The sequence below is a fragment of the Xiphophorus hellerii genome, chromosome 6 (assembly GCF_003331165.1).
Source record: "Xiphophorus hellerii strain 12219 chromosome 6, Xiphophorus_hellerii-4.1, whole genome shotgun sequence".
NCBI lineage: Eukaryota > Metazoa > Chordata > Actinopteri > Cyprinodontiformes > Poeciliidae > Xiphophorus > Xiphophorus hellerii.
The window spans coordinates 26,640,937-26,661,148 of NC_045677.1; the positions used below are offsets into that span (position 1 = coordinate 26,640,937).

At 37.4% G+C, this 20,212-nt stretch overlaps 1 protein-coding gene and 1 long non-coding RNA gene across 6 annotated transcripts in view; one reads left to right on the forward strand and one right to left on the reverse strand.

Annotated features, from left to right (window-relative positions):
* Positions 1–302: 302 nt before the first annotated feature.
* Positions 303–20,212, reverse strand: part of pard3ab (par-3 family cell polarity regulator alpha, b) — a 257,273-nt gene continuing 237,363 nt past the window's right edge. For all 5 annotated transcript variants that reach the window (XM_032565195.1, XM_032565196.1, XM_032565194.1 and 2 more), the window contains 3 exons: positions 14,197–14,320; positions 5,713–5,855; positions 303–1,444 (listed from right to left, as the gene is read on the reverse strand). In XM_032565195.1, the coding sequence (XP_032421086.1) occupies positions 1,039–1,444; positions 5,713–5,855; positions 14,197–14,320 (673 nt within the window). In that variant the 3' untranslated portion in view covers positions 303–1,038. The remainder of the gene's footprint in view (positions 1,445–5,712; positions 5,856–14,196; positions 14,321–20,212) is intronic.
* On the forward strand, positions 5,889–6,334 carry LOC116721457 (uncharacterized). Its single transcript, XR_004339605.1, has 2 exons — positions 5,889–6,154; positions 6,220–6,334. It is a non-coding gene; the product is annotated as an uncharacterized LOC116721457 (long non-coding RNA).

Here is a 20,212-nt window from a genome sequence, read left to right on the forward strand (position 1 = left end):
CCGTTTCTCTGGCTCCGGCAGGCAGCAGGTGGCTTCTGATGAAAAATTCAGTGCAGAGCGCCGACTCGGGAGAGAGGAGGAGGAAGGGAGGCGGGGGGATGAATATGGAGGTGTTGAGGTAGAAGAAAGGAGCGTAATGAACAGAGAGAGGAAGAATGAAAGGAGAAGATGGAGCTCCAGACAGACAGGCAGGGAGGCGGGCGAGCGGAGCCCAGCGCCGCGCTGAGGGGCCAGGCTAGAGGATCAGAGATGCCTACCCTCTCTGCCTGACTCTCCTCCAAGGAGATAACACACACTATGAATCATTTATGAGGAGGGCTTTTATTAATAACACACACACACCCGCACGCACACCCGCTCTTTCTCTCTGGCCTGTTTTCATTCCTTCATAGCAGTTAGCTTTCTGAAGCTAACTGAACAAATGGCAGTTGGAACGCTATTTCCTTCAGAGCAGTTAGCCTTCCAAAGCTAAGTCCTTTAAGTTAACTGTTTTTCAGTTAGCTTTATAAAGCTGGCATATAAGTTGGCAATAAGAAAGCTCTTTCCAACTGCTTTAGAAAGCTAACTGCTATAAAGGAAAGAACGTTCCAACTGCTGTTTCTAAGTTAGCTTCGGATAGCTAGCTAAAAAATGGCAGCTGGATCGCTCTCTCCTTCAGAGCAGTTAGCTTTCTGAAGCTAACTGAAAAACGGCAGTTGGATCACTCTCCTTCAGAGCAGTTAGCTTTCTGAAGCTAACTGAAAAACGGCAGTTGGAACTCACTCTCCTTCAGAGCAGTTAGCTTTCTGAAGCTAACTGAAAAACGGCAGTTGGAACGCGTCATTCGTGCGCGTGCGCCCACTCCTCTGCCTGATTGTCGGTCCGTGACGGCGACGAGGGTGGACAAGGCACTGGGGCGTCTGTTGGTTGTTGGTGAGTGACTGATAGTTGGTGCGGGTCATCAAACACCCGCTTGCCTTTAAGATAGTCACTAAGCTATAAGAAGGCCAAGTAGTCCGTTGTCTATGTTCTGATGCTAATTTGCTAATTTTTTCCCCCTCAGGAATAAAAAAGTCTTCCCTTTTCTGACCCCAGTCTGTTGAGCCGAGCTAGCTGCGATGGCGAAGGCGGGACGTCGTGTCGGTACGGGCCCTTCGGCGACCCCGGCTCCTTCAGGTGGGGGTTGTACCCCTCGTAGGCGCTGGTCCTGCTGCCTTCCTGCAGCATTTTTCCTTTGGCTTCCTGCTCCCTGCGCCTCTGCTCCTGCCGCAGCAGCTCTTGGGCCTCCAGCAGGACTCTAGCGTTCACTCCTGCCCCGCCGCCGCCACCGCCCTGGTAGCCGTTCCGGGAGCCCTGGTAGCTGGAGTACCGGGGGTTGTCTTTGGCCGTCTGGAAGACGTCTCCAGGTGGGTACGCCTTGTCCCAGGAGTCCTGGGAGACGGTGCTGGGATTCTTCCTGGGTTGTCTGATGGTGGAAGAGGAAAACAAGGAAACGACTGTGAGAGCAGCATTCGATGCAAAGGGGCGCTGCGCTACAGAGGGCGCCAAACAAAAATCATTCCTACTGGAGTAGGGTCCGGGGCAAGAAAAGGTTCATCTTAGAAAATCAAACTTTTGAAACTGAATTTTATTTCTTCAGTCTGGAAAAGCGGAAGAACAAATTTCAACAACAAATTTGTAGTTAAAATGTCAGATTATTATTTATACAAGAATCTTTCAATATAACAAGAAACTTGTTGAAAGGAGATAAAATTCAAACTCATTACGACAAACAAACTCAAACTCAGATTTTTATCTCAATAAAACAAGAAACTTCTTATAGCAAGTTTTTAAAATCGAGTTCGGAACGTATTTTTATTTCTCGTTGAAACGAGACGCTGCTTCTGAATTTACACTCTTTAAACGCGCCGCATCTCTGCAGCGGAAAGTTTTTACAAATTTGTAATCGTAGAAAGAAACCAGTTGAGAAATGCTTTAAATTGACTTATTAACTCAGACATCAGTCAAAATGACCTCTGCCTAGACGCAGCGATACCAGCCAATCCAGAAGCACCGTTTGTTTTTCTTGGTGCTGATTGGCTGAACCCAAAAGAGAGGAGATGAAGAATGTAAGCGTTAGCTTTTATGAAATCACTAAGACGGTTTCCACTGAGTTAATGCGTCTCAAGGTATATTTGATGCTTGAACTATTAAAACAGGCAGTTAAAATGTATTTTTTGTTTCCTTTTCCTTCAGAAAAGTTAGAACAGTGTGAATAGTTTCCGTTGGCGTCGTCTTCCAGAGCAGCTTTGGTCTCTTTAGTCAACACGTGAAATGAAATCGGGTGTCGGCGACGGCGGTCTCTGAAAATTGGACCCAGCGGAGCGTGTGAAGAATCAACCTGGGCCGACTCTTCCTATCTCACCCATCAAGCAGCGTATCCGTTCTCAACTGGAACCAATCTCCACCGAACGCAAAACAAAGCTCCGCTCTGTTCTCATTAAAGGATTTCCACCATTTTTTACCCTTTTGTCGCCACTTCCTGCTGAAAACCAAACAGAGGAATAATGCGATTTCTCCACAGCTGGGTGATAAACGCCATAATTATGCATGGCTCTGAATCAAAAGCTCAACGATCTTCTTCTTCTTCTTCCTCTTCCTCAGACCCGCCACACAAAGGCAGAGCGGCCGACTGGAAATGATATCTGATGACACACATCTGGATCTTTCTCTTCCACCTCCTAAATGTTTTCTGGTGAAGCTGCCCAGATTCTAAACATATTTTATCTCAAACAAAAAAAATATATTTAGATTTTTTTCTTTCCTGCTCAACCATAAATTGAGCAGGTAATTTAGGAAAGTGATGCATAAATCATCAAAGATCCAAAACTTGAAAAAAGTAATCCAGTTTTTTTGCGTTAACCTGTCCTAGAGATTGTGCTATTTGTGGTCAGGGGGACCATAATAAATCAGTCCAGGGGCCGCAAAAGGCCCCTGCTCCACACTTTGGACACAATTTAAAAATGTTCTAATAATTAAAAAATTATCTTCGGTTTTCAGTAGCTGTAAGCCACAACCATCGATATTAACAGAAATAAAGATCTAAACCTTTCTATCCAGACCTGAACCTTCTGCAACACATAAAGACAATTACAAAGTCGGCCTTTTATCACCTGATGAAAGGAATTAATCCACGAGTTTGAATAAAAAAACTAAAATAGATCATTTTTTTAATGATATTTAACTTATTGAATAGAATATTATTAAACAGCTCAACAATCTCCTTCCTTGGCAGAGGAAGCGGAAATGATAACTGATGACACACATCTGGATTTTGTTCTTCCACCTCCTGCACGTTTCCTGGTGAAGCTGCCCAGATTCATGACACCCGGCTGCGTCTGTGGCTGATGGCCGCCTCGTTTCTCTGGGTTCGCCGCCGTTGCTGTGTGTCAGGTCCGATGTGTGTTCCAGTCGGTCTCGGAGCGGGCCTAATGGTCCGGAAGCGGACGTTGAGGCGGTTCGGGATCTCCGTACGGAGCTGCTGCACGCTGGTAGATGCCCACAGGCGGTTTCTATGAGGCTCATTTTTTATTGAATCTGATGTTTCACCCTCTGAGGACGACCACAAACACAAATCTGTCCCTAGAAATGCAACAAGCTTCGAATAAAATCTCAAAAACATCACAATATATTCCTAAAGAGGTTTCAGATTCAGTCTTCTATGGTGGAAAAGAAGGTTTATTTTGATTAAAAAAAGACTTTTTGAACTATTTACCCCAACCACCCTGAAGCTACGGCGCTCAGACTGAGAAAAACTCAACTTTGTGTCAAATACCAACCATTCCACCTTAAATTATCCGACATCATGACATCTTAAAGGTTTCTAAGCAACAAAATACATTAAAAATGATCAAATAACTGAACCAAAAAATATTTAAACAGAAAGTCTTAAACTTTCTGGATATGTTTTGTGACTAAACACCTAAAATCTGAGAAGAAAAAAAAACATCCAAAAAATATTGGTTAACTATTTTAAGATATAAACAAACAGTTGGCTTTGATTGAAAAGTTTTTCAAAGTTTCATTAAAAAGTGATTAATTTTTTTTGTTGCTTGCAATAATTTTGGAACAAATTTCTCTCCATACTACACCGTGTTCCAAATTATTATGTATTATTATTATTCAGTCTGATATTGTGTAAAAGATTTTTATTTTGATGAAATTGTTTTTACGGCAGTCAGAATGAGAAAAATCTGAATTTTGTGTCAAATATCAGCCATTCCACCTTAAATTATCCCACATGACGACGTTTTAAAAGAATCCCAACAGCAAAATACTTTAAAAACGATCAAATAACTGAACAAAGAAAGATTCAACCTCAAAGTCACAAACCTTTAGGACATTTTTCTCAATTTACGGCTGAACACCAAAATCTGACAAAAAAAAGAAACATCTAAAAAAAACAGTCCAACTATTTTTTTCAGTTTCATTTTCGAAACGATTTTTTACTATTTAAATTTTTAAACATGTTTTGTTTTCTTTTTTTTTTTTTGCTTCCAAACATATTAGAACAAATTTTACTCAGTGCTAAATTAGGGAAAATTATTTTTGAAAGAGAAAACAATATATATATACTGTATATACTGTATATAACAAGAAGAAAAAAGATTTGAAAACAAAAAAATGAAAAAAATCCAGCTATGCAATTTTTTGGTCAGTTTTAAACATTTTCAGATATTTTCTGAGAAAAATGCAGTGCAAACTCATCAACATAATTGTTTTTATAAGATTTGTGTCGTCTATTGAAATATCAATGAAAGAATGAAAAGAAAGTCGGACCAAATGGTCGACAGGTAACTGGTCCCAGTGGAACCGGGCCCAACCGGGCCTGTGACCCGCCAGCTGCCCCAGAAGAACCGTAAATAATAAACACATCAGTGTTTCCAGGAACAAGCAGCCGGCAGATCTCATAGATCTACGGGAATTAGATTAGGGAAAAAGAAAAGCAGTCCTGCCAGATCCGTCTGAGACCTGATCTGTTTCTTCCAACCAAAGCTGCAAATGTGAACAAGAGAGTTTGGAACCGACCGGTTCTGACCCGATTTCTGCTGCTATTTGATGCTAATGCTAACAATCAGGCGTTATCTGAGGGGAGCGCACCGAGGTTATTACAGATAACAAAAACAAACGAAATAACGACAACTGAAATTGAGAAAAAGTTTTTGTTAATGATAACTAATGGGGAATAATTATAACATCGATGTGATATCCTTTGTTTTTGAGTTTATGAATCGAGTTATTTGCCTTTCGAACCAATGTGACAGATTAATTTTTTCCTCACACAAGCTGTTTACGTTGGCTGTCGGTACGTTATGGCACTCCATACGGCTAATCGCGGCATTTATGCTAGTCCACAAAATGGCGGACTATCGCCACATCAGTCGGTTATTCAACAAAATAACTGAAAACATATTTTGAAAATGGTAACGTAAATAAAACGTTTGTCAAATACTCATTACAATTGATGTAAAAATTATCAAAATGCACGTAAAAATTAACAAAAGTATGAAAAGACTAAAACTACTAATAAAAACAAAACAATATTAACTAATAAAAACAAGCAAATACACCTTTGTTCTGACTTTTTGTTTGTCTAATTCAGCTAGTTTTAAACTGTAATGAAAATCACCAAACAATTATAAACCAGGACCATGCTAACGCTAATGCTAGCGTTAGCATGAGCTAACGTCTCACCGAGGGAGGGAGCTGTACTGCCGCTGCGCCTGGGCGAACGAGTCCCTCTCCTCCTGCCTCTGCCTCTGCATCTGGACCTCCACCGACACCGAGTGCCGGCCCGGCTGGCTGTACCCGCCCGGACCGTTGCTGCTGGAGTTGGACTGCAAAGGACAAAACGACATTTTATCATTTACCCAGAGCTGCAACACAGGCGGGCCTCATGGATTAGTCTGTGGTGTTAATGTGATACAGATGAAGATCATGATTAAAAAATATCTACTTATTACTTAATTTTATTTTAATAAACGTTCTCTTCAGGATGCCACTTACTAAAAAAAAAAAAAAGATTTATATCAATAAACTGCAAATATTGACTGCATCTAATCATATTTTCAAATATTTTATTGAAAAAGTGAACAAAAAGTGAATAAAATAGTAAAAAAATAACTTTTCATTTCCAGTCGTCAGGTTTTTTAAAACAAATATATCAATAATTGAAATTTACCTCGACAACGATAAATCAAGACCTTTTGTTCACAATAATTGATAAGTGATACAATAAATGCTCACCCCTAGGTGACGGTCTAATACATTTGAATGCCATAAAAATTTATTTAAATAATTCTAGATCTATGTGTTAGAAGGGTAGAAAGTTTAGTGGAAGGAAAAAATAACTGTAATTTTATGTTGGGATTTAATGCATAATACTGTAGAACACAAGGGAAAATTTGACTCTAAATCCTTTTATTATTATTTATTTCAGAGAAACTGAATTAAGTTTTTATTCACTTCAAGCCTGAATCATTGATATCATAAAATAAAAGCTTAAACCATTTTACTCAGACCTGAACGTTCTGTGACACATAAAGAGAATTACAAAGTCGGGTTTTTATCACCTGCATTACCAGGATTAAAGAAATGAATTCACTTGTTGAATCAAAATAAATCTAATATTTAAAATTACATTCTAATTATATTGTAATTTATTGAATAAAATTAACATGTCAATATTTATATGCAGTCATAATTAATTAGGTTACTATTACTTTATTTCAGAATATTGTGTTTTACAATACATTATGTCGATAAATAGTAATAATCTACCATTTTCTACCAAATTTTTGTATTCAAGAAATGTATTTCTAATAATTAAATAATGGGTATTTAATTACAGATAATGAAAACTTTACATTAAGAATTAGAATATTACCTTAGACCAATAAAAGCTGCATTTTTAATACAGAAACGTGTAAAAAATTAAAAGATAGCTGCTTTAAGGCACTTTTTTGTCTGAAATAAATCAAAATGCATATTCTAATTTATTAAATATATTAATTTTTTTAACTCTAAGATGGTTGAATGTTTAAATAAATATAAAACCTTGATAAATTTCCTTTGAGAAGGTTCATATTTTCCCATAAATTGATGAAAAGTGACATTATGTAGGATAAAATGAGCCATGTCGGCTCGTACAGATGGCGGGAACACAATGACGCGTTTTCAGGATTAATGGCTTTGTGATGGAAAATTGGCGACCTTTCTGTTGACCTCTAATCCGGTCTGAGAATCCTCCGGCTGGAAGGTCGTCGGAGTGTGAAAATCCACATGGTTTCATAATGAAAAAGAACAGAACTCCACGGGATCGGATTAAACGCTGGACCTTTACGCATCTCTGAAACTCACCGGTCAGTCGGCGGGACTCGCCTCTCCTCGGGTCAAAGTGAAGGTGAGACACAGGCAGGCAGGTGAGATGAGAGGAAGAGGAGGGGAGGGGAGGAAGACCATGCTGCAGGCTCAGAGAAAGGTTGTGGTGATGACATGGATGTTAGTCGGTGTTAATGAAACAGACTCGACACTGCGGCGGACATTTTCTGGGGTTTAACACCCCGACATGAACGCCTCACATTTCTGTTTTTAAAACGCAGATTTATGAATTTCTGCACCCAAAAACTCCAGAGGCATTTTTACTTCATAATCTGTATGTTTGGGTTTTTTCTCTCTTTTTGCAGGTGTAGAAGCAGATTAACAGCCTGTTGTCTCTTCCTTTCTTTACCATCTCTACTACATCTGAAATAAACCCAAAGCAATTTCTAGTAAACTTTTTCATATTTATACATATATTAAGTGGAGAATCATAGCTAAAGCTGCAACGCTCCACTCATGAAGGTTACGAATGGCTTCACCTTCAACCATTTTGACTGGCACTCTGTTGGACAAGATGCGTAAAAAACACAAATAAACAAAATAATTATAATTTTGACAAGTTCTAACCAACATAATTTGCACCAAATAATGTATAGAAGTCGGATGAATAAATACAAACTTTAAAAAAAAAAAAAGATCATAATTTAAATGCAGTACATTCCCAGTTTTCATAACTGATTTAAAAAATATATATTTTTATTTACATTTTAAAAGTTTATTTCTATTTATTTCAATTGAAACCTCCTTTTGAAAATATATAACTGCATATCATAATAGTTAAAATACCAAATAAATCTTAATATGCATCACTACCAGGAATGGAAAACCTCTGACAGCAGAAGCTAATATTTACAATTCTTCTAGAATCTTCTGTCTCGATCGTCCAGCCAATCAGAACCAAGCGAAATTAATGCTGCTCCTCGATTGGCTGCTTTCCAAACAACAGCCAATAGAGTGACAGCTAGCGTTGTTGTTTCATATTTTAGCTTCCTAAGCCAGATTTTATAAACATTAATCATTTAGAAAGAAAATAATGAATTTGGAGATTTCAATGATAAATTTAAACTGTTTGAATCAAAATTACAACTTAAATTGTTAATATTTATGAACATTTAAAGGCAGATATCATACACTGAAAAAACCTTTTTCCTGACTATCTGAAGTTAAATTAGACCAAACTTACACCAAAAGGTTTGACCCAAATTATTCAGTTTGAAAGACAAATGTATGTAAACTTTTAAATAAATAAAAAACTTTTCTCAAAAGGTTTTGTTGGATTTAAAGAATAGAAATAAATTTGGTGACTAAGCAAAAACAAGAGAAATTTGGTCTGATTTAACTTCAGACAGTGAGAAAAAAATATGTTTTTATATTGGATGCACAGAAATGTCAGTGGATATCAAGAACTTCTAATTTTATTTAATTTAAATAAAAATTTATTAGAAAAATTTATACATTTTTATTTATACAACAATAAAGATTTACTTTTAAATGTATTTAATTCTAAAATCTATGTAACTATTTAATTAAACAAAAATAAAATATAGTATTTTATTTTGTTATTAAATTATTATGAAAACCTTTAAGCTCGCTGTTGAAACTGAACGCCTCCCTCTGGTTGAAGGTTGAGCAGCAACCCGAGCCGCTGTCGCACCGCAGCTCCTCCGATGCTCATTAGCGTCCGGGTGCAGCGACCGCGTGGCGATTAGCCGCCACACAAAGCTGATATAATTACTTTTTATGGCCGTGCGACACTTTGGGAGCGGCGCAGACATCAGCTGGCCATAAAACGATTACGAGCGCTAAAGAGACTCCCCTTTATAACCGAACCAATCCGGGTCCAATCGCCTCCCTGGCGGCACCGGAGGACCGTAAACGTCCCGTTTATCTTCCTGTGTCCGGAGGGGAAGAGTGACGGTCCTCATATGGAGGAAAGATTTCTTCTGAGCAGCTTTAAAACAGAGGTGTACTAACTTTTTGGAAATTGAAACAACTGATGGGCCACAAAATTTATTAAACTGAAGATACGAGAATTAGTTTATCTTGATTTTTCTTTATATTTTAATTTTTTTTGTTTCATTACTCAGTAAATAATAAAACAGAGTATTAAGACCATAGTTAAAAAAAATTAAAAAATGAAGTCACAAGAATAAAGTAATAAAATTACAAAAATAAAATCAGAACATTAATGTTAACTTTATTGTGATTATTCTTAATAAAATCTTACTTTATTCAAAGTAAAATACTGAGATTTAAAAACCTCACTTTATTTTTTTTTTTACATTTATTTATTTATTATATTTATTTCTTTGACTTTGTTCTAGCATTATTTCAACTTTATTCCCATAATTTTATTATTTTGTAAAATGTTCTTATTGCGGTCCCAACACTCCGTTGTACAATTACGATTTTAGGAAATCTGTAAATTATTAAAAATCTAAAACACAAAAATTATTTTATCGATTGCTTTCTACTTTGTTGGCCAAAATTTTCTTGACTTCTGCTCAGGGGCCAAACAAAATAACTTCAAGGGCCACAAACGGCCCGCGCGCCTCGCGTTGGACACCCCAGTTTTAATTGAACATTTCAGGAAACGTTTGCTCAGGATCAATAAAAGCTGTTAAATGTTACAGATGAAAATGTTTTGCCTCCTCTAAACTCTCTGAGGTTTAATGGCTGCCATAAAGCACACATCACTCATCTGTGATGGAATTAGACCACGTTACCCACAATCCTCTGCTGCACACCCAAACAACCAAAGGGGCCAAACAGATGAGGGACCCAGAGGAGGCGGCTAATTACAGTCGGCTTGTTCTGATATTGGACAATAAATCAGCAGACGGACGGACGGACGGACGGACGGACGGATCTCAGAGGAGGTTTGATGGAGACAAATAACATTTCTAGCTGTGGAAAAAAATGAAAAATGATAAGATATTAAAAACTCTTATTTGAATTTTTTTTCCATCTAATTTTGTCTCCTTGAAGCCAAAATTTTATGACTTAAAAAAAAAAATATCTGAAAATAGACAAAAAAAAATGTTCTTCATTTATTTCACTTTTATATATTTTATATTTTTATATTTTACTCTCTAATCTCGGCTTGAAGAAGCCAAATGAAATGTCTATCCGTGATTTTGTTTGTAATAAAAAAAGATTGGAAAAGATTTTACTTTTTTTACTGATTTAATTAAAATTTTGTCTTATTTGTATATTTGTAAAACAACTCAGAAAACAGGCAAATTGCTAAGATTTGAAATAATTTTTTTTAATGTAAGATTTAAAAACTTTTTAAAATTATTTTATTAATTTTTTATTTAATCTTTTATTTTTATCTACATATTTATTTATTTAATCTTGGCTGAAGGAGACAAACAGTATATCCACCTGTGGTTTTATGACAAAACTATTTTATTTCATATTTTATTTTTTTTAAATTTATTCACATTTTTATGTATTCTTTCACTTACTTTTATATTTATTTGATTTTGTTTGAAGGAGCCAAGTAACACATCTATTTGAGATTTTTTTTTGAATGGAATAACTACATTTTTTTATTTAAATTTATTTAATTTGTATATTTTCACATTTATTTATCTTTTATTATTTTAATCGATATTTTTTTTTGGCACAAAATGGCAGGTTCACAAAAATCTGCTTTGTTTTTACGGCCTGCAGTCGGTGCTTCCAAAACTTCAGACGTTTTCAACATTTGTATTTTAAACAGTGCAAACCTTTCATCACACAATTCAATTAAAACGTCACTGGAGGCTGAAGCTGAATTCAGTCACAGGACGCCACATCACTCACACGCAGCAACAAAAATGCAACCCGGAGAGGTAACTGAATTTCAAAGACGTGTTCTGCCGTTTTCCATACGGCGCGCTGGCATGACCGGGGCTCGGGTCCAATAACAGGCAGTTATTATGGGCGACCCGATCGAAAGCAAAAGGGACAAGAAAAGAGCATTAGAGGGATACAGAGGCTGAGAAATCTGGTTTCCAGTTTTATTTTTGGATTAAACAAGCTTTAATATTCACATATTTCATGTTTTATTTATGGTAAAAAAGTAAAATATTTAAGGTGCTCTTGTGGGAAAACTAATAATGAGTCTTCATGGGAAAATGAACAGGATAACAATAGTGCGGGGAAGTGAGGTTTAAAATCCTAGTTTTTAATTTAGAGCACGCTCAGTTGTTTCCGGACAAAAGCTCGGATGACCTGCGGCCTCGTTTCCCACACGGTCCTGCGCTGGAATGCGTCCGCCGATCCCCTTAACGCGCAGCGGGACTCTGGGTAACACTGCCAAAAAGCACCATAACACTACACAGTACCAGAGCAGAAAACAGCCCGAGTGCAATTCAGCGTCAAATCACAACGTTTCCCCACTGCCAACGCTGCAAAGTTACAGCGGGAAATAAAGAGTTCATACACAGAAATATACAAATACACAAAACAACATCCCCAGGAGTGTTTCTATGTGACACAAAGTACAACACACCTTTTTAAGAGATTAGTGTCACCCTTTTCACCCTGAACGTCTATTGATCCAATTTTACAACAAAGATGTGAAACGTACAAATTGACTCATTTCAATGAGAAGCAATTAATAACAGGAAAACACCTGAGCAGCGACACATTAACAGGTTACTTTCTAGAACCTACAGATGCCAAAACTTACAGACTAATTAATTTTACATGTTTCATTTGAGGACCAGGCTGTCTAGTGCTGTGTGAGGTGATACTTTCTAGAACTTACAAGTTACTTTTCCAGGTTGTTTTTGGGTACTGAGATTTTTTATGAGGTCAATTTCAACCTGATGCTTTATGGAACTCAAACAGCTTTAGGGTACTATTAGGAACTTCCCAGTTACTTTCTTAAAACTTGAAGGTTACCTTTAGACTCCAGAATTGGATTTTAGGTGATTTAATTTCCAGGACTTGCAGAGACTACTCTATGAATAGGAAGTTGGTCTTTTACAGAGTAAAGTCAACAAACTACTTAAAGGTAACTCATGAAATTATACGTAAGTTTATGCTGTTTAGGACTTCCAGAGTACTTTCTAGAACTTACAGGTTATTTTCCCCATAAGAAACATGTTACTTTTCTGTACTTTGCTGCTTTATGAGGTGACGTGCAACCAGATACTTTCTGAAACTTTAAAAGTAATATTTAGGCAACTATTAGGAACTCACAGGCTAATTTCTTAAAACTTGCAGGCTACCTGTAGGCAGCTGAATTCATTGTGATGTAACTTGTAAAATCATAATTTCCAGGACTTATGAGGTACTTTCTAGAACTTATTTTACTGAAACCGTCAGGCTGTTTGGGGGTTTCAGGCTTTTTTCTGAGGGGATTTATTAGTTCATAAAGGGCACACACAGGAAATGAGTTACTTTTGGTAATATACAGAGTACTTTCGATAAAACCAACAAACTACTTTTGGGTAACCAATGAACGTGCAAGTTAATATTTTCCAGGACTTACAAGGTACTTTCTAGAACTTTGAGACTAATTTCCCCAAAACAGCAAGGTTACTTTTTGGTACCAGGGGCTGTTCTGATACTTTCTGGAACTTAAATATGAACCTTTACAATTTATAGGGTACTTTCTAGAACTTTCTACATCTGTAATATGTGGTAAGCTGTAACCTTAGACTTTCTGGAACTTTAATCAATAATTTATAGAACTTATTTACTTCCAATAGTTTCAACTTTATTTACCTTTAAATAAGTTCCTTTCCTGAACTTTACAAGCCACTTAAAGCTTATGGCCGCTATGTTAGAAGTAACTTCATATCTTCTAAAACTTACCGGCTCCCTTTTCAGAACAATCCAGGAAAGTATGGGCGGTAATCCGTACTGTAATCTGTAATCTTAAAATCTAATCTTCAGATGAGTGTTCTGATTGGCTGCTGAAAATAATCTGAAACCAACAAAAACACAAAACCTTAACATGTATTTTTTTGTCTGACTTCTAGTGCAAATATATTAGAACACTTGAAATAAGAGAAAATTACCTTAAAAGTAACTTTTCAGCTAAATATATAATCATGTTTTAAGTGAGTGATTAAAAAAGTACTAGTTCCATTGGCACATTTTCTTTCAAGTGAAAAAAATGAAACCGTCAATGAAACTAGTACTTTTTGCATCTGCATTCAAGAATTATTCACTTAAATCAAGTTTATATAACTTGCTAAAAGTTACTGAGATATTTGCCCTAGAAATAGTTGATAAGATTGTGTGTTTTTGCAGAGTGTTCTTCAGTCGCAATGTGAGGAAGCAGAGATCTGAAATAAATAGGTAAAAATATGACAAGTCATTTCATCACCTTAAAAAAAAAGAGAAGAAAAAGAGGCGCTACGATTTGTTCGCCTCAGGATTTCCCTTCGTTGCTTCACAAACTAATCATCTCTCGTCTCTTCTCGGCCAATGAGGCGCTGATTTAAACACGTCTGTTAAAAATCACAGGATCCTGTTTGAGGTGTAAAAAAGGCACAGATGAAAGTTTAAAAACAACCCGGCAGTCTGTGATGTTGTGGGCGAGGTCTGTGCGGATGACTGACGGACACAAAAAACATGGACGACGGATGAGTGGAGCGGGTCGGGCAGGCGGGTCGGGGTTAGTGATGGACTCCGGCATGCAGTCGGTTAATGAATTAGCTCCGTGGAGGTTAGCGCCGCTCCTGAAGTCTTGTTCTCTGCTGGTGGTAGTGGGGTTAGTGATGCAGGATCACCACCGGTACGGGTCAGTTTCCGTCCCTTTCTCTCTTGACGTCGATCGGTTCAGACACTCACCCAGGACTGCTCGAAGCTGTAGGTCCTCCTGCGATCGTCCGGGTCGTCGGGAACGTTCTGGGCCTGCTGGAACTCCTGCCGCAGCCTCTGTATCCGGTCGTGGTTGCTAGGAGTTAGCCGGTTGCTAACAGAAGAAGAAGAAGAGAGAGATGAATGAGCGTGAGAGAGGCCATTGCGAGCGAGTGACCTGGTTCTATCAGCGCCGCAGGATGGAGTTGTTTAAAGTCCGGCGCGCTTTGTCCGCCGATTGATCAAATGCGCTGTTGACATTGGCGAGGCGGCGGCAGACTCAACCCAGAGAGGATATGATAAGTGAGGGCAGAGCTGAGAGCCAACAGCAGTATGAATCAAACTAATGCGCCTCTGATGTATTATTCAGAACAATGAACAAAGACTGGTGGTGAACACCGAACGCTTCGCTACAGGCCCGAAACATCAAACAGCGCTGCCAACAGGGCAACTTCCTCCTGCTACCAAGAACAAATACATGTTTGGAACAAAAGAGACGCTTTGCAGACAAACAGCAGGAAATCTACTTTGACAAATAAATATAAAACCAAGTTTTGTTCTCTTTTTAAACTTATCCTAATAAAATAAAGCATACAGTTGCCTGAGCTTCTCGGGACACATAAAGACAGTTACAAAGTCAGCCTTCTATCGCCTGATAAACATTTCTAGGATCCAAGGACTAAAGTCCCAGCAAGAGAAACTCATTCATGCTTCATCTTTACTGCATTGATTAATATTAATGCAGTAATTACTACAAATAAATTGGACTTGATCTGAAAGTAATAGTAAAATCAGCTGCATGTAAAATAAAAAATAAATCAGATTTTTAACCAAAATACGAAATAAGTAATTTAAAATAACTCACATTTTCCTTAATTTAGTCAATGAATTACGAAGGAGTGTTAAGGTATCTTTTTTAATTCGAGAATAAATTAATAATATTAAGAGAATAGTCACAATTGTAATAATATGAAAAACAACGTCATAAAAATTCAAGAATAAAGTAATAACATAAAAATAAAGGTGTAATAATGTGAGAATTAAAAGTCCTTATAAGACAAGAACATAAATCCTAATACCAGAGTAAACTAGTGATGAGAATAATGTATTAATACGACAACAAAGCAGTAATATTCAGAGAATAAATTAGTAATTTTATGATAAATTCCAACACTAAAAAAATCTCACCACTGCGATAAAATTAGGAATGTTTTCCAGTATTTATACGTTAATTTAATCAAATTTTAAAGATGTGACCTTTTGATTTAACTGCTAAATTAAGAGTGTTATACTTTTAATTCTGCTCTTAATCAACATTTTAAAGTTATTTTAATGTTTTCTGAACTAAACTGTACACTTCCAACTCTTTCACCTGCTTCTAGACAGGAAGATTTTGACCAAGATGTTTATTTTATCACCATAATTCAGCTCACACCTCATTGTTTTGAGTAAATTACCAAGTTTTCCTGTTTCTCTCTTGGCGTGAAAGAAGCGAAGTGTCAGGATGTGTGAATAAAAACAGCAAGGCGGAGTCACGGTTTGACTTTTTAACGTCCTAGCCGCTGCCAGGAAATTCCTGGGAAACGTCGCCGAAACTCGGAAGGTCAAGCCTGCATCTCTTTCCCTGGGATTCGTCTCGAAGGGGAAACTTTACAGGTCAAAGGTCGCTTGCGGACACTAGGGGACGTTTCCGAGAAAGAAAAAACTCAGGAGACTGAGTGAATTCAGGATGCAGCATCAGTACCTCCTTCTGATTCAACTTCCTGTTTAGTAGATCCTAATTTACGTTCCTTGCTAGTTAGTCATCGCCAGGAATATTAACATTTATTTAAAGAAGTTGTGGTCACTATTGATTTCCACATATTTAAAAGAAAGAGAAGATTATTTGCAGTAATTCAAACTTTTTTGTGAAAAAAAAAAGCTTAAAAAAATTTGCAACTGGCTACAATTATTTGGAAAAGGAGCCACAAAATCAGTAATTTTAACAGAAAAACATCACAACATCTTGGAAAGATGGTTGATTATTAGTTGGAATGCATTTTAGAAAGAAAATAAACTTTTTTCACTTCCAAATTGTATATTTGAGCTCAAGATACAGCTCAAATATATCAGTATCAGTCGATCCGACACAGAAAAACAGCTGATTGACTTAAAATATTTATATATTTTTAAAACACAGACGTAAATGGACTGAATTACAAATATATTTGCCAACTCTGCACCATTGCAGCACATTTAAATACTCAGATAAACTTGTAAAAACAACTTTAATTTGTTCAGTCAATTAGGAGAATAACAACCAATGGGAAATAAATAATAAAAAAACTGACAAACAATAGTTGACTACATTGGTCAAATGTAAAAAATAATCGACAACAAACCTTTTTCAAGTGGTTCAGAAAGACACATTAGGAATTTAAATATAATGTGAAATAAATAATAAAGCATAGAATTAGACTGAACAGAGATATTAATAATGAATCGGTGAATCTTTGGTCCAGAAAAAAGGTTTTAAAAATCTTCAGGAAGCTTTGAAAACTTCAAAGGTCTTAAAAAAAAAAGAGTTTTGCACAACTATGAGTATGAAATTACTAAAATCCAGAGGCTGTTGGGCTCAAGTAAGAGCAGCCAGCATCACTTCAACAGGTTTTTACTGAAGAGAAAAGGAGCCGTCTGAGAAAACTAAAAATTATTTGGTAAAAAGTCAAGTACTGAGCAACTGATCAAATTATAAATCATTTAATATTTAAAAATTACATCATCAGACGGAGCAAACTATAAGGTCAAATGGAAACTTTGGTATTTTAAGAATGAAAATGACAATAATTCATACAAGTAACAAAAAACAGAAAATCAGGCAAAAGAAAATGTTTCCAAATTTTCTTTTTTTACTTAAAAAGTTATGAAACTTTAACAGAAACTGCAGGTGTGTGTCTGAGTCTGGTGAATTTCTGGTTAAAACATGTTTGTTTTTCATTCAGTGGGTAGAAAGTCCAGAGATTTTACTCAAGAGTAGAAATACTTCAATTTCTCAAGTAAATTTCAAATTCAAAGTAAAACGTACAGCATAGTAAAAATACTCCTAATATTTTTTTCACAAAAGTTACTCAAGTAAATATAATTGGTAAATGTAACTGGTTACTATCTGAGGTAATGTCATGGCTCGTAAAACGAATAAAGACAGCAGAAAGAAGTTTATCAGCTTTCAGCAGACAGAAACTGGCCATGTCCAATCCTGCTAATCTCCCTGACAGGCACCACAGAGCGCTGCCGACCCAACGGGTCCAACCAGACGGGTCAGAGTGAGGGACATGCAAACAGATGTCTGAGCCGGAGGAAACGGCAACCGTCTGAGACCTTCAGAGACAGAAAAGGTGCAGCAATTTGTCGGGATGTAAGTGTGATGTGTGTTAGATGAAAGACGGCCGCCTCTCAGCCCGTAATCATCATTAGGACGACCTCCCGACCCGAGGCGTACGGCGAATCCAGACGGATCAAACTTTTTCCATCCTGACAAAGTGCTGCGGATCAAACAGAAGGAGAGCAGCGGCGACCGAAAACCCCAGAGAGCCGGCTGGAAGCTCAGCGCCGTCCTGCAAAACGACTCACTCCATATCTGCTACGGCGCGGGGGTGAAAGGTCACACGGCGAGGCCTGAGCCGCGGTCGGATGTGTCCGGAGGAGGAAGGAAGAGCTTTGAGGAGATGAAATGCTGCCGAGCGCGAGCCGACTCTTTGCTTCAGAGCTGAGATCAACGCAGCGTGAAGCAGCAGCGCAGGGATTTATAGAGAGGAAGCTCTAAAAAGAAAATAAAAATGTTTCTTTTCTTCCTCAAGACTGAAAGGATTTTGGGTTATTTCTATAAAAAAGCTACGGAAGACCATTGAAAAAAAAATAAAAATAAAATTCAGACTTTAATGTGCCGAGGTCAAAGGTCAGAATTCTGAGATTAAACTCAAAATTCTGAGATTGAAATAAAAATTCAGAGAAAAAAGTTGAAATTCTGAGATTGAAGTCAGGATTCCTTAAGTTTTTTAGTGGCCCTAATCCTCTCCTGTAAAATTCTGCAAAGTGTGGATAATCCGTTAATTTACTGATCATTAAAAGCAAACGGAGCCGCTCTAATTAACTTTTCTACAACCTGAACACGAGGCAAGCAGCAGATCTCGACGCAATTAATTATTTTCACGTAGTGAAATGTTGTTTAGATCTAATAATGAGTTTCAAAGCAGAGACCGGGAGGAACAACTGAATTAACCGAAACACTGTTGTGTTTATTGTGCCGTTCGCCTCATAATTTCTCACTCTGCTGAACTAGAAATAAAGAAGGAATAAAGTTTTCTGGCAGAGAGAAGAAGCATTTTCATCCTCCGACTCTGGCAGCAGACTCACTAACCAACAGGACGACATTAACGAGTTAAAGAGGTTAGTTACACTTTAAAGAGTGTCTCATTTTTATTAAAAAAAACAAAAACATTTTTATGAACACTTGTTGCTGCAAAGAGACGAATGAATCAGTCTTTGCTGTTTTAATTTTGTTTGAAGATCTGAAACATTTAACTGACCAAAAATGCACAAACAGAAGAAATCTGTAAGAGATTAACAGCTAACTTTTAGTTAAAAATATGCAGATTTAAAGTAATTTTAAGGTAAAGATAAAAAGCTCTACTCAATAGTTTATAAGTAAAAGTTGTTTGAAAAGAACATGAGTTCTGTAAATCTGTCCTACTTTGATCTCAGATCAATAAAACCTCCAAATTTCACAAAAAGTTAAAATCAGACACGTCTTAGTGGAAGACAAACTTTAGTGAGAAAGATCCGACACTAATAGCAGCTTTCTGGAGTTTTGTTGGTCATAGACGAGGAAGCAATCTAACAGGATTAATCGGATCCGTGTCGTCGCCTTAAAGCCCCCTGACACTGATACCAATCAAAGCCGGCCAGTTGGAGACGAAAAGCGTCTGCGGTTCGCCGTGCGCTAAATCACAGAGCCGGCCTGATCCTCCAGATTAAAAACCAACGCTCCCACTCCAAGACGACTCTGGAGGATCTCCGACTGCCCAGCAGCTTCAAACTCACTCTAAACTCTTCCTCATTTCATTTTTTACCTCCTCTGCATGAACAAACAAAATAAAACCCCATCTCAGTCATAACAATGCATGGATTGTATTCAGTGATAGCCCAAGCTAATTCATTCGTCAATAATCCCCACTTCAAAATAATAAACTTTTTAATTAAAAACCGCCATCTTAATTAAAGATTTAATTAGCCCTGGGTAGTCATGGGACTCCGTGACTGTTGTACCGACTAGCTCTGTTAAATAAACATTCCCTGATGCAGAGATAAGGGCGGGAGGAAGCCGGACCGGGTCGTGAATGTGCGTCCAGCTGCGGCGTTTGGTTCGGTAAATCTTATCAGATGGGTGAACGTCCTCTGACAAAGAGGGAGCAGCCAGTGGAGCCGTCAGCTGCAGTGAAAAATGAGCCGAAATGCTGAAGATGATAATCTGGGTCTATTGATCGGAGGCTCACAGACAGCCAGGAGGGAGACTGATGCCCTCGCTAACTGATGCTAGCAGCTAGCGCTTCATTTTCGAGCTGTTGGGAGTCTTCTTCACTAACCTGGATACTGTTGGTCCACATTGGTGTGTTTTAATTTCATTTAAAGCTGCAGTAATTTAAAAAAAAAAAAGAGATTATTTTCTATTTGTCAAATTGTCACCATGTCGTGACAGAATGCAACATATAAAGCTAAGGCTAGTTAGCATTCATGACAAGCTAACTAGCCTTGATGACGGCACAGATGACGGCAGATAAATGGTTTTCCTGTAGCGGTAAGTTGTTAGCACTTTTAGGAGTGATTGACAGCACTAAGACCCGCCTCCTTGCTCTGATTGGTTGTTTTTGGTTAGGAGTGGAAGTGGAGGAGACGGATCCTTTACTAGATTATCTGCCTCAAACGGTAACAACATAGTGACAGTTTTATCAAATACTTAAAAATTTTTTTT